At 27.4% G+C, this 14,927-nt stretch overlaps 2 protein-coding genes across 2 annotated transcripts; one reads left to right on the forward strand and one right to left on the reverse strand.

The window, feature by feature from the left end:
- Positions 1 to 694: 694 nt before the first annotated feature.
- Positions 695 to 4,688, forward strand: LOC111618466. The gene is made up of 2 exons (XM_023360008.1): positions 695 to 853; positions 2,838 to 4,688. The coding sequence occupies exon 2, from the start codon at positions 2,896 to 2,898 to the stop codon at positions 3,709 to 3,711; it is 816 nt and encodes a 271-aa protein (XP_023215776.1). The 5' UTR covers positions 695 to 853; positions 2,838 to 2,895; the 3' UTR covers positions 3,712 to 4,688.
- Positions 4,689 to 6,412: 1,724 nt separating this feature from the next.
- LOC111618467 (E3 ubiquitin-protein ligase rififylin-like) lies at positions 6,413 to 7,270 on the reverse strand. Its single transcript, XM_023360009.1, has one exon. It carries the CDS (start codon positions 7,231 to 7,233, stop codon positions 6,445 to 6,447), a length of 789 nt encoding a protein of 262 aa, XP_023215777.1. The 5' UTR covers positions 7,234 to 7,270; the 3' UTR covers positions 6,413 to 6,444.
- Between the last annotated feature and the right edge of the window lie 7,657 nt (positions 7,271 to 14,927).

The following is a 14,927-nucleotide window of genomic DNA, read 5'->3' on the forward strand; positions in this document are numbered from 1 at the left end:
GAAAAATACTACATAATTTATGAACGATCTCTGCTATTGTTTTCTCTACCCATCAGTGCAAATGTTCAAGCCTTTGTGTTCTATATTCAACCAATTTATAATAATAATATCTTACTTTTAAAGCATTAAAACGAACTTTAAATGTTTAAATATGCATCCGCAATCCTCTGTTGCCTTTATTTTAATCCATAGTACAAAGGTTAGTGTAAGATGTTCAGAGTTACCTAGGCTCTACATATAATAAAAATTCCAAATAAAAACAAAATAATACAGTAATTTTTTAAAGAATTGTTTAAACATAAAGAAAAACGAGTCACGACAATCGAATAAAAAATTTGCGCCGATCAAATATCTTAAATAGGTTATATTACACCCCCTCCATTTCCAATCTTTTTACATCGATTTATCGATAAGCACCAATCTTATCAAGTAATATTTTTAAAAAATATATTAAAGTTGCCTTCGTATATAATCTCCTCACATTACAGAATATAATATTAACGCAGAAAACGGAATTTCGATTTGATAAAGAAGAAAAACAGTTTTTCTCTTCTGATGTCTATGATTCGTAAATATATATAAAAAAAAAATTCTCTCTATCGTTTCGTATTACTCGAAAATTTTATCTCTTAATACTAAATAAATATATATATAATATATATATATTTTTATTTAATATTTCCTACATTTTAAATTAGAAAAAAAAAATCCCTGAAGAGGGATAATATCGATCAATTTTGTCGATTGCGACAATACCAATGGCCATTGGGCATGCGCTCTATTTAACGCCCGTGTACGATGAGGAGAAAATGATGGTTCCTATATTCATTCGGGCGAAGAAACCGGAAAGAAGGTGAGTTTTACCATTAATAAGAATATACTTTCTATAACGTTACATGTAATATAAACAGTCGAATCATGAGGGATATTTTAAATTCTTCTTTTTTTTATTGTCCAATCAACGTTGGTGTTTTTATTATTTTTTTTAACACGAAGAATACCTTTGCAAACTATACCTATTTTTTTTTTTTTTTAGCATTTTAAATGATCGATTTCGACCTTTCATTCCATTCTAATTAAATGTATCTTGAGCTATTTACTCGTCTGAATTGTTTTTAGTAAACAAATACGTTTATAAATTCTTTTAAATTAATATTTAATCGGTAGAAAAATAATTTTTTTACCCTTATAAAGACCTATCGAATAGTAGAACAGGTGTCGGCAGGTATTAAGTTTCTTTACTTGGTATTATATCCATATATACATTTTTTTAAAAATTAATTAATAAATATTACACTTATTTTTCTTGTTTTGATGCGTTAATAATATACAAAGACTGGTAGAATTAATTTAATTAATTTACGAGATAAATTTATAAATATTTCATAAGGACACATATCAACAACACCTTCGAAATTATTAATGTAGACAATTCAATAGAGTCTTTATTTTATAATTTTTTATAACTTTATAAGAGGTTAATAATAACGTTAAATTCTACTCGATTCAATATATTTCATATTTTAATAAATAAAGTGTATACATTTTTACTGTTTAAATGGCAATTTCTCTTGATTTTTAAATAAATTTAACTGGTTTATAATTATTAAATTACTATTCTGATGAATCGTTATAAAATCTCTAGTATTTGCTAAAGAATAACAAGAGAGAGAGAGAGTGAAAGTTTTTAATATTCTTCTTTTATTAAGCTAATTAATATTTATAATAGGAACTAACTCATATTTCTCTATTATGTGTAATCTATTTATAAATTTATGAAGTAATCTTGATGATGTTTTGAAATCTTTTTGAAAATACAATCATCTTTCAATTTAGGAAATGGATGACACTTCACTCACTCTTTTCTTTTCTATATTTTATACAATAATTATGTTACTTCTGAAGAAATATGAAATATTAACTATACAATTTTAACAATATAAATATTAGAAATTACAAAAAAAAACTATGTAATATTTATAATTTCAATATTATTTTATAAAAGAAAACACTCTACATTTTATCAAGTAGTAAGTAAGCTTATCTGTCAAAAATACGAAGCAAAATTCATAACAAGACTCTAATAAATATGGAGATGGTTACGTTCATATTTATTAATTGTATATTTATCTTTCTATTAAAGCCTGGTACAATTAAGCTCTAAAAATAGAATTAATAATTAGACTCTTATGCTAAGAAATAATGAAGTTAATCGGTAAAAAGATAAACATACAACCAACGTAAAGACACGAAAGTGAATTAAACTTGTTAATAAGATTCTTCACTAGACAAAAGAAGAATGAAAGATATAAATATATTTAAAAAAGAGTTAAATGAACTCGTATAATAGTTTAAAAGTGGAATAAGACGTATATTTTTCTTAAAATGTATCGGCTGAGTCAGCCATATTTATATAAATAGATACGTATTGATCGGAAATCGATTTCGGATGTAAAAGTCACTCGATATTAAACTCTTACAAAAAGGATTTTTGTACAAATTATACTTCAGAACTTATTAATTTGACGATGAATAAATTATATATTAATTTAGCGCATTAGTTTGGAACGTCTGCCTTTTCTTAAGAGATTTAAATCGATTATTCTTCCAGATAATTTATAAACTAGATTAATTTACATCAATCAAGTGTAATTAAGTGAAAAGAAAAGATCGTTAACTCTATACTTTTGAATGTCGTAGATAATTTGCATCAGAGGAATTACTCAAATAACGATTTAAACGTATAATTAAATTAGTTTTAAAATATAATAATAATAATTTTAATATTTAAATAATGTTTTTTTTTTAATATATTCTTGTTTTGTTTTTTTTTTTAGATGATCGGGCTGACAATCTTGATTTTCTTCTGATGTTTGGCATGCAAATATATATATTATGAATCACTTGAAACTAGAGGGAGAAAGCGGAACTCTTCATGCTCCAGTTGCTACTGGACCAATTGCTCGATCGCCGAGCAGGGAAAGTTTAACTACCGATCTTTCGTTGATGTCATTATCTAGTTTGGGTTCAGATTTCGGACGCCTGAGAACATCGTCTCTAGGGCAATCCAGAAGAGAAGATAGTTGGAATGTGCGCGGTAGTCGCCATTGTTTGCGGTTATCGTTTGATGGATCGACAAGAAGACATTTGGCAAATGAGATTCTCTTCGAAGAAGATACGGAAATTATTCGAAATTGTGGAGTTTTTTGTTCGGCTTTTGGATTAATGAAGAGTTTCAGCACCAGCGATTTGGCTAACATGTGCGTCGATGCTGAACCACTCCGTTCTACAGTTTCCGAATTAGCTCTATCGAGTTGGAGGAAATACGAAATGAACCAAACTCATCACGAGCATCCTTCACGATCCTGTTCTACATGGGTTGCTGTAGGAGAAGGTCCTTCTCCACAGCCGGGAGCTAAGGACTTCGTTCGTTCCGTCAATCAAAAAATTCGCCAAGTTTATATTAGAAGAAGATTGGTGAGCACATACAAAGCTTTGGAACGTCTTACTCGGAGCCAATTAAATTTACCAGATTGTAGTCAACATCATGTAACGTCACTCGGGTTTCACGGCGCTAACAAGACACTCTGTCTTACAGTCAAAGACATAGAGAGGGACAAAGGTAAACCGCTTTCAAAATACGAACGCAATATTATGATATTTACATGGCTTCAGAGTTTGGACGAAAATGCATTTGATCAATTGACGTAAATAGAAACATTAGAACTTCTTTCAGATTGTCTGTGATAAGTGTATATACTCAGCACTGGAGGAAAGAAGCCTAGAAATACGTCCATACACAATTATGTTCTCTTTTAAGCTCTCCATAGCTTTCCAATTTGGTTTGTAGCAATTAAAAATGCTCCTAATTAAAACAAATAGTGATACTTAACACACTTCTTTGCAGAAATCACACAAATCTTTTCACTTAAAAAATCATTTAAAAAAAGAGGATAAATTGTATATAGTAAGAGCTGTGATTTAGAATGAACTATTTTTGCAAATGACTGCCACATATCAGGGTGAAGTGTTTAGTTGAATCGTGTAACAGTTTATAAATTTTTTCTTAATAATCACCGTTCCGATATCTGTTGGTCGCTTGCAATTAATAGAAATGTTTTCAGAATTAATGTTGTAAAAAATTTTTAATAAATCGCTACATGTAGTAAATTGATTGTTTCTGTCTAAATTCCATCAGCGCATAATTCATCATTAAAATGTCAGTTTAAAATCTAGTCGTAAGGATCGTGTGTCAAAGTACAGACCAATGAACTCTGCATATGTATCTTTATAATGAAAAATCTATTTAATAATTCAAATACTGAAGAGATTTCTAATGTTAAGATTGATTCTTTACCTACATAATTGGCAATTGTTAATTGTCAAGTTGACTATTGTTTAAATTCTGAGAGATATACAATTAAAAATTTGAAATATTTTAGCGAAAATCAAGATAATAATTTGAATTAAGAACTAAATTTATCAGTAAAAGTAATCGTTTCCTTGTTCACAGAAAATGATGAAGTCAAGAGATTGACTCATTCAGCTTTCCACATCACTATTTTTCCTTTTAATTTCGATTTTGTTCGCTAAATTAGTGAAATTACTTAGTTTAGTATGAATTATAAACAAGTTTAAATATTATATAAATGATAAAAACTTAACATTATAATAAATTATATCTTAAAATCTTGAACAAATTTCAGTTACGATCGTATGATCCCATTGATCGTGTGATTTGACATATCACAATAATATATATTTCCTAATATTTCACGTATCTAAATCGTAAAAAATGTTTCTCAATTGTTAGTTTTATAATATTTTTATACAATAAAATTTATTTTAAACTGTTAATTCACTAACGTTTCTAGCAACATAACGCACTGTCATCCAATGCTAAATTCATCTCATATATTAATTAATAGACTATCCTGTAGGAATATCTTATACTTTGCTTTATAACATTATAAATTGTGTGCTATTTTCCATAAGTAATACAAAAATCCAGTATGTAGCCTATCTGATCGAAAAAGTACGTAGAATTTAAATTTAGACTTCGAAATAAACAATGGCCTTCTGTGTTCAAATTCTTGTAAAAAATACAGTATATATACTATATACGAATAGAAAATAAAACCGATAAAAATACTGTAAAATCTTATAAATTCCATTCAATATTCTATTAATAATCGCAGCATATTTACTTGTCAGATCTTCTCTTTTTCTTCTAACCTGTTGATACGAAGGTTATGACCCTCTATCTGACTTCGAGGAGAAAAGGAAATATATAAAGGTTTGGAGCTTATTATAAGTATTATAATAACTTGAATAATCATAAAAAATATAGCATAAAAAATTGCAATACGACAGAATAAACATCGCTACTACAACACCAATTAATACTAGCCAATTACAGTACATTTTTAAGATTAGTTAAAATTTGTTTTAATCGTTATTAAAATAATCTCGAAATATATTTGGTTAATTGACTTTTGACCCATTCTATGTACACGAAAGAATGTACTAAAGCAATTTATAATAATGTCTAATTAATAAATACAATAACCTATACTGTGTATAGAGCCTTTATCCACTAAATACAATATTCAATTTGTAACTATGAGTATATTAAATATAATCATTTAATTATAACTTCAGATTTTATAGTCATTATTATTTTATATTATAACCGAATAAGAGCTGTATTAAAGCTAAGTCAAAGGAAGAAAAAAAAATATGTATATGTTTGGATCTTATCGCGTGATCATTCCAAATTTCTCTCTCTTAATTATGATCTATATCCGGAACATCTTTTATTTCTCTTCTAAAATCGATACTATTTTTATAAATAGAAAAAAAAACAGTCGTTCTTGAACAATGTTATGTATTTTTTTAATATTTTGTTCGTATGAACAGATGATTCAGGCACTAATCTATCGCTCTGGATGACTCAGGTTCGAGTTTAATGCCATTCAAAAATTTTCATTGATAGGATTGAGTCAAATGTGTCTGATCCCATGACTGATCATTGGATCATCTCCATTGAGGACCTAGCCAAAATCTCTTATATCCATACGATAATCAAGAATCAAAAGTCAGAGTTGGAAGTTAACTAATAAGAATTCAATACTTGTAATAAATATTTATTTATAATTTATAAGTAAATACAAATATAGTCGTCTAGAATAAAAACTATATATAGACTTTTTACTCATTATTTGCGGTTAAATCTTATATAATTTTAAAACAATATTAAATAAACAATAATTTAATAAATAAATATTAATAAAACTAAATTCGAAAAGAAATTTAAAATGATAAAATAAAAGTTTTTTTTTTTTTTTTAAATTTTAATTGACTCCCAAGAAACAATTTTTTAAACATGTAATTGTATAGTACATTAAAGAAAAACCGAAGAAAATGAATTTATTTTTCATAAATTTAAGCTTTAAAAATGTGTACTATTCGTACTACATATTGGCGACATAGTGGACATTCACATAGTTTCTTTCCACATTCGGTACAAGTTGCCATATGACCGCATTCTAGTAAAACGCAATCAATAGATTCTGCCATACAGATTTTACAAAGGGAGTCGTCGTTATTAAGGTCATTTGAATTTTCATTTAATCGTTTCTGTTGCCATAATTGTCGAACTTTCTCTTGAAGATCTTTCTTTTCGCAGCAGCCACGATAATCCACGTAATTTCTTGTAAGAATGAGCTTTAATTGACGAACTGTTAAGTCCGGAATCTCTGTCAAACATTCGATGTCGCTTACAGTTAGAAGATGGGTACCGTTCTTGTTTTTCATCGATTTACCTTCAAAACGTGTTGGCTTTCTTGTACAAAATAACTCATTCTTTCTTCCTTTATCTATGGTTATCATTTTTCTTACATTTTCTTTTGAACCATAATGGAAACGTTCATCCGAAGTTACTGATAATCCTTCATTAACAAAACGATCTCTTGATGTACCCGCATCTTGGATATTTCTGTTATTATCGGGTGAAACATTAAAACACGTGCAGCAATAATAATGTTTATTTGGTGTACGATGAATACACGAAATACAACACAGACTCTTGCATTTTGAGCAAATTTTCTTTCGTTTGAAATATCTTAAATTAACTTGGCAAATGCTACAAATTAATTGATTTGATTTCTGTTCGGAAATATTTTGATTAAATTGACGAATAACGGAAGATCCATGAAATGCTGCAATACCCATTTTAAATTTCTTTCATAACATTAAATTTAAGAAAAAAAAAAAAAAAAACGTTCTTTCTCTGTAACTGATTTTCGAATGAATTAGAATATTTAAATTATAATTTTATTCTTTTTTAAATTTTTATCATTTATCAAAATATATTTTGATAATTATTTTTGAAAATAACATAAAACTGTTTAATATTTTAAAACGTTTTGCTATTTTTTAGTATTGAAAATAATATTAATTCAATTTAATTCCGGATTTAATATCTTATCTTGAAGAGTGATCATTGTTGATGGATAATCACTCTCCAAGAAAAGATACGAAATCCAGAAATACCCATCCAAAAGAAATCACAATGATCTGAAACTTTATAGACAAGACTCCGAATAAAATTCTAACTAGAAGACTTCACTGTGTCTATTTAATGAACATCATTAACATAGAAATTTCCTTCTTTTTCTTACATAAAGATACTCGCCTTTAAGTTAGATCGATCCTTAACGAATATAGACGTTCTCTTACAAGAAACACGCGAGGAACATCTTTTATTAACAGAATATCATAAAAGAAAATACTCTGTTCTTCAAGAACTCTTGATGTTGGAGATGGTTACATAAATGATGAGAAATGTTTAAGTTTCCTTAACTGCATTTATTATAACTTCCATTTATGCATTAACATGGCACCAAGTAATGTCAATTTCTATAATTTAAATTGTCATTCAAATTATATTTTTATGTTAAACCACTTCGCAACAATAGCGAATACAATAAACAGGTCATTCACCACATACATATACAAGTAGAGACAGACAGACAGACAAATAATATCGGAAAACGAATATTATATTCAAATTAGTTCAAAGATATTTAGAAAAATAATGTTTTTTTCTCCGTGTTTAAACACATTTAATAAGCTATATCAGAGCAACTACGTAAGTAAAAAGAAATCCGATTATATCATCATTTATGTCGTGACAAATAATCGGATAAGAAATGAACCCGTCCAATACAGATTCATTTCTTCCGAGATTTCGATTATTAATCACGACACGTAAGGAATGACTCCAATACAACATGACGTACTGTACAGTCAGCAAATGTGCTGCAGGGTTATTATGGTTCATATGATTGTTTACGTCACAAAGACAAAAAAAAAAAAAAACACATTTATATGAAATATTGAGTGATATTCATGATTTTATCATTTCTTCCACTTATATTCTAGTCATATCTGGAGACCGTTCATTTATTAATTTATTAATTATGTTTTATTAATATAATGTTGAATGTTAGAGCTACATAATATATTGTAATTCAAATATTGATATTTCATTTTGAAATAACACGTTTATCACGATAATTGGATAGTACGAAATGGATTGGTCAAGTAGACACTAATTGATATTTTTTCCTAATTCTACTCGGCACCGTGGAAAACCAATTAAAACATATTTTGTGATGACCGATAACTTCGTATTATGTAATTTTCTTATTCGGATGCCACCATACTGTTGGTTCCGATGGAAAGAAGGGACTGTTGAGGAAGGGGGCTGAAGTAATTGGACCAAATGTGGTCGTTGACCTCCTCCAGGAAGAGAGGACGGTCAACGATGGTAAAGTGTTTATATGCGTGGGAAATATGATCTTGTAAATATCGCTTTTATAGAAAAATTATTGGGCTTCAATTTGAAAAAAATTGTATATCTGTCCTCCCTCTGTCTGTTCTGCCTTAATCGTAAGAAAGGAGTTAGACGGATGAAAATCGAGATCAAATGTTGGGCAGGAGGCCCAGATTAACTATTACATACGGTTTAGACCAGAAATCACATAACTTCAATTCAAAATTTTCCCCTGAACGGAGTTAGATGACCATCATGACTCTATTGCTAACAGGAAAAGTATGTTGTACGGGGGCAAGACACCACTAAAAGAATTGAGAACATTGTGACAAAAAAAATTGCAACCCGGCATTCTGACAAATAATAATCACTCTTTAGAATTAGTTTGGTTTATTTGGTTACGGCAACGCAACATCCTAGCGAGCAGCCTAGGAGTGCATAGTGAACAAACAAACGAATTCTCACATTTATATACATATATAAAGAAGATTGAAAAAGAAAATTGAAATGGAGCGCTATGTTAAAGGAATGGGGAAGAGAGAATATTATTCCAAAATTTTATATGGACCTAGATATATCGGTACGGATGGAACAAAGAGTATGAAAGGTAATAATTTGAAGATTAATGATTAAAGAGAAAGATCAATGGAGACAATTAAAAAAAAACAAACAGTTAGTACTTGATTTCGATTGAGAATAACTCATAAACATGTAACAGTCCTGAACGAGGAGACATTATTGGCGTAACTACAATGCAAATCGTGCGAACCGAGCTGGATAACGGTTAGATAAAAGAAAAACCATTAATTAAGATTAAAAACAATTAATTTAGATAATAATAATAATAATAAAATTTTAATTTTTGTATTTAGGTACAATTTAACAGAACCAGAAAATATTATTAATCAGAATTTCACAATGGTTTGTTTCCGGGTTCCACAAAACACGTCTGAAGTTACGCTACTGAAAGACTTTATCATAATGATAATGATAAAACATGTACAAACAGTTTAAAAACTAAAGCAGAGCAATATCAAGAAAAATTCAGGAAATTTGGACGACATATTCAGGAAAAGCTACAGGTATTCTAATATCAAGAATTTAATGGCATAATTTTGTAATTAATATATTTCTTAATATGACTATTCTAAGTTTCATACATATTCCAAAGTGTTAATAATACAAATCTAACATATTTAAACAGATAAGATCTAAAATGTGTATTGTTATTATAAAACTATAAATACTATTCTAATAACATACAAAACCATATTGTAATTATTCATTGATTTATGTTGAAATAAAAGCCATAATATAAAATTTATAAGACAATATTTTAACAAAAATGAAACTATAATCAGTAGAAAGCCATTGACCACTAACACGCGCAACAACGTAATTTCTAGCACAGGATTAAAATCGATTGTATTACAAGAATAGCCTATTATATGACCTTTTACCATTACAAAAGGGAAATTTGATCATCTTAATTAAAGTAACATAACGAATTCAGGCTGTTTTAAAGATTTACTCATAAAAAAATAAGCATAGAAAATTGCAGAGAAGCTCTCATATTGTTCATAATGAGTTTAAATAATCCATATATTTAAATATATCCAATTANTTTCACATAAAAAAATTATTATCATAATTTAGGTAATAAAATATTTTTCCTGTATAGACCTAATATTTTGAAAAATCTATTATTAATTTACACTTAATTATTTACGTTTTAATTAGATTTTTAAACGATTATTAGCAATTTTATCCATGATTCGCCATTGTTTCTTTTATCTATTGTAAAAATATTAGCGCAGATATTCAATACCATTCGGTCTAAATTCAATAAAATTTAGATTTTTAAACGTGTACAGTACCTCCAATTTTGTCCTCGATCTGCGAGGTTGTGAATAAATTACTTAATGCAGACAAGGATGGGTGGATACGCAGGCAATCGTTACAAGGGGGTGGAGTGTTTATAAAAATGTTACGTAAATGCTAGGGTCTCGATCCCTAATTAACAGAACGATTCATTTTTGTTTCTAAATGTTTGCGTAGCAAACCATACTGTTTATTTCACTACTTTGTACTGTACAGCACATTATACAGGTAATTAATAAAGTAACGTTCGGTACCCTTACTGTGTATTTTTCCTTAGTACAATTAAGGAGATTGATCGAAAATATATTTTACGTAATTTTAGAGGTGGGCATGTGCGACAGAGTTACCAAATTTTACATGGAGTTGGAATGGAAGTTGAAAAATACTACATAATTTATGAACGATCTCTGCTATTGTTTTCTCTACCCATCAGTGCAAATGTTCAAGCCTTTGTGTTCTATATTCAACCAATTTATAATAATAATATCTTACTTTTAAAGCATTAAAACGAACTTTAAATGTTTAAATATGCATCCGCAATCCTCTGTTGCCTTTATTTTAATTCATAGTACAAAGGTTAGTGTAAGATGTTCAGAGTTACCTAGGCTCTACATATAATAAAAATTCCAAATAAAAACAAAATAATACAGTAATTTTTTTTTTTAAAATTTAACTTGTAGAATATTTCGACATTATTACAGGATTCACTCATTTTTCTTCCCAAATTGTCATTAATTCTATAGTTTTTGTTAACCTTCATAATTTTAAAATACTCATAATATTGCCTTTCAATAGGTTTTGTTTCTGTTTTTAATATTTTTATTCTTTCTTTTACAATTTCACACCCTTTGGAATTGCAATGTCTAGCTACCACTGAAATAATATAATTATATTTAATTGCTCTCACATGTTCTCATACATACACATAATGGATGGCCAGTTTTACCAATATATTTATTACTAGGTTTAAAACTGCAATTAATCATATATATTACATACTGCTTTTTAAAAATATCATTATTAAATCTTCTAAACAGCTATATATAACTTGCTATAAATTTTAAGGACTTATCAAACCACAGTTTTCAATTGGAGCTTTCCAATTGAAAACTGTTGTGTGATAAGTTCTTAAAATTTATAGCAAATTACATATAGCTGTTCAGATTTATTACAATATTGGACAAAAAGCAAATAATTATATTATTATTTACAACTGTTGGTTTACATAATTCATTACTTATCAATTGTCTTAATTCTGGGCTAACAAGAATGTTAAACATTTTCATAATTTTTTTTCTTAATCTGTTCAAAAATATTTTCTACATAAATTAAACTAACATATTGTATATTATTTTTTCTTCTAGTATTATTATTATTAGAGTAATTTCCAATTTGTATAACCAACTTGTAATTAAATGTTTTTGGATACTTATTAAATACAGTAAATACATCAACTTGTATTTCTACTTCTTGGTCATTTTTATCAGTCGTTCTATTATGTATTTTCTTTATAAACATATTAAATGTATTCCTTTTTACATTTAATAGTATGTTTGCTCTACCAATTCTCGTCAAGAAGAATCATTGTTAACCAATACTACAGACCACTTAACATGTGTGTCACGTGAAGAATTGTCTGTTTGAACTGTGCAAATTCACAACCAGATCAATGTATGAACAGTTACAGTATGCCCATATAACCTTTAATTAACTATTAAGTTAATTAAATATTGCAGATTTGTTTTTTATCTTTGTAAATATTTTTTATATATATTAAGATAAATGTTAAATATAAGTTTTTTTCAATTGTTGTAAGTATCTATATTTATAATTGTGGCTGAAGAGAGTCTAGTGAAGACCAAAATAAGTCTTATTTTCTTGATGTGATCGTGATTACTTGGCTCCATTACAGTTTGATAAGCCATGTATATCTCTTCCAATTGGTTATTTGAGAAAATTATTTTATTTTATTTATTAGAGCAAGAAGCTTGCAAATATAGAATTTTATTTGTTTAAATTCAAAATAAAAAATATAAAATTAATCTTAAAAATACACTATTATTGAGAAGAATGAAATATTGTTTGCTAAAGTTTTTAAAAATTTAATAAATATATTCTATAAAATTTTATAAGGAAATCTTTTCAATACAAATATCTTTATATTTTACTTATTACTTATTTTAAAAATGTCAATGGAATTATCCATCTAAAGTTGATGCAACCACCAGCGTTGGCTGTTGGCTTGGTTCATCTTAGTGGGCTTTAGGGGGAGATTGATAAAACGATACTTTTTTTAAATTTGGAATCAAGATTTTTTAATAAATGTAAATATTTAATAAAGATAATAATACTGATGTAATTAATTATATTAACCATATGCACTCAATCCTTATTCAAAAAATGAAGTCCAAAGAAGTATATGTGTATTTATAAACAATTCTTTCACTCCTTAAAGATGTAAAAATGAACCAACTCAAGGGCCAAATAATAAATATTCTTGCTAATATATAACAAGAAAAACTTTTGCTGAGAAACCAGCAAAAATTTTTCTTGTTATTTATTAGCACATGTCATTAACAAATTCATTGTAATAATACTCACACAGTATTTTTTAGAATTATATTATAGACATGAACAGATTTAGAATTTCCTATTATGAAGATTAAGAAAACTTGTAGAGTACTAAATATTATTAGTATAGTATAATTCTAATGTTCAAAAGTTTGCTACAGAAAAAAAATATATTTTTCCTGTATAAAAATATCTGATCTGAAAGTATTTGCCTTTTTTTTTATTTTGGAGATTGAGGGTGGGAAATAGTAGGATGGGGCCACCTCCTAAAATATTAAAATGCATTGTAGTAAGACTTGTCTGACTACAATGTCATCCATATTAATTGAACCACTTGCCAAATTGATTAACTCCACAAAACAAAAAGTAGAGAAATTGATAATATACTTTTTTTTTTAAATTCCTAAAATTTTAACTATATGCAAAGTTTAAAATTTTAAAATCAGCCACCACGCCACCAATGATAAATGTTTAAATACAGCCCTAAGCATGATAATTTTTTATGTTAAATTTTGTATATGCATTCTTTTATTGTATTAAATGGGCGTAGAATTAATATATCGGCTTACTCCAATCGTCCCCTATGTAACAGAATTTTTGAAAATGTTAAGAATCATTTGTTTGTATCTTGTGAATACACTGAATGCTTAAAGGATATTTTTTTGTCAACTGATTTTAATATGTTTTGTTTATACAATGATAATTTAAGTTCTGTAATGTTACATAAAATTTATAAATATTCCTGTTATTCATTAAACATGTTAACATAGTCTTACTAATTGAAGTTATATCATTTACTATATATTTAAAATTACGTATAACAATGATTGTATTAATAATGTTCCTATGAGTTCTGTAACCACTTTATTTGTTATCGCTTTTGCCTTTACAAATGATTGATTGCTTGTATATGCATTCTGGAAGATCATAACATATGATATTCAAATTCTATGTCAGTTTAGAATATTTAATATTGTTAGTATCATAAAAACATAACTTATTTTAAATATTCATTTAAATATGATTTCTGTAATACTGTATATTACAATTTTAGAAATGCTCTTATAAATTACAGTTACAGAATAATGTTTAAAATAAAAATAAGAAATATTTATAGTTTTCTGTTACACTTTTATTTAAAGAGGATCACAAGTGTTTCTAAATTTGGTTATTTGTTATTGTTGCATATACATATAACCATTAAACAAATCTAGAGATAGTTATTATGCATTATCTTATTAACTATTTTCTTGCATGTTGTCATTACATTTTATGGATATTAATTAATTGAAAAATAACATATAAGTTAATCTATATATTTAATAATTATGCATTTGTTGATGTTGTCGAAACCGTGTTGTATTTGTTTATTGTGTACTGGCACAATGAAGTGACGTTTTCCTCAACACTGGGCTAGTTGAATCTTTTATTTAGTTAGAACATTTTTTCCATACATCAACGTTTCGGGCATCAGCCCCTCTTCAGCTAACTAAATATATATAAAAATATTTAACAGGACACAAATAAAAACCAAAAAACTCACATAAATTCTTTGTAAACCATACCTCACTTCAGCATGGACACTGCACATACAGTAGAAATCAGACTACACTTAGGTTTTTTAACATTTTCACTA

Source organism: Centruroides sculpturatus, unplaced genomic scaffold (assembly GCF_000671375.1).
Source record: "Centruroides sculpturatus isolate CEXI.00-Female unplaced genomic scaffold, Cexi_2.0 scaffold5, whole genome shotgun sequence".
NCBI lineage: Eukaryota > Metazoa > Arthropoda > Arachnida > Scorpiones > Buthidae > Centruroides > Centruroides sculpturatus.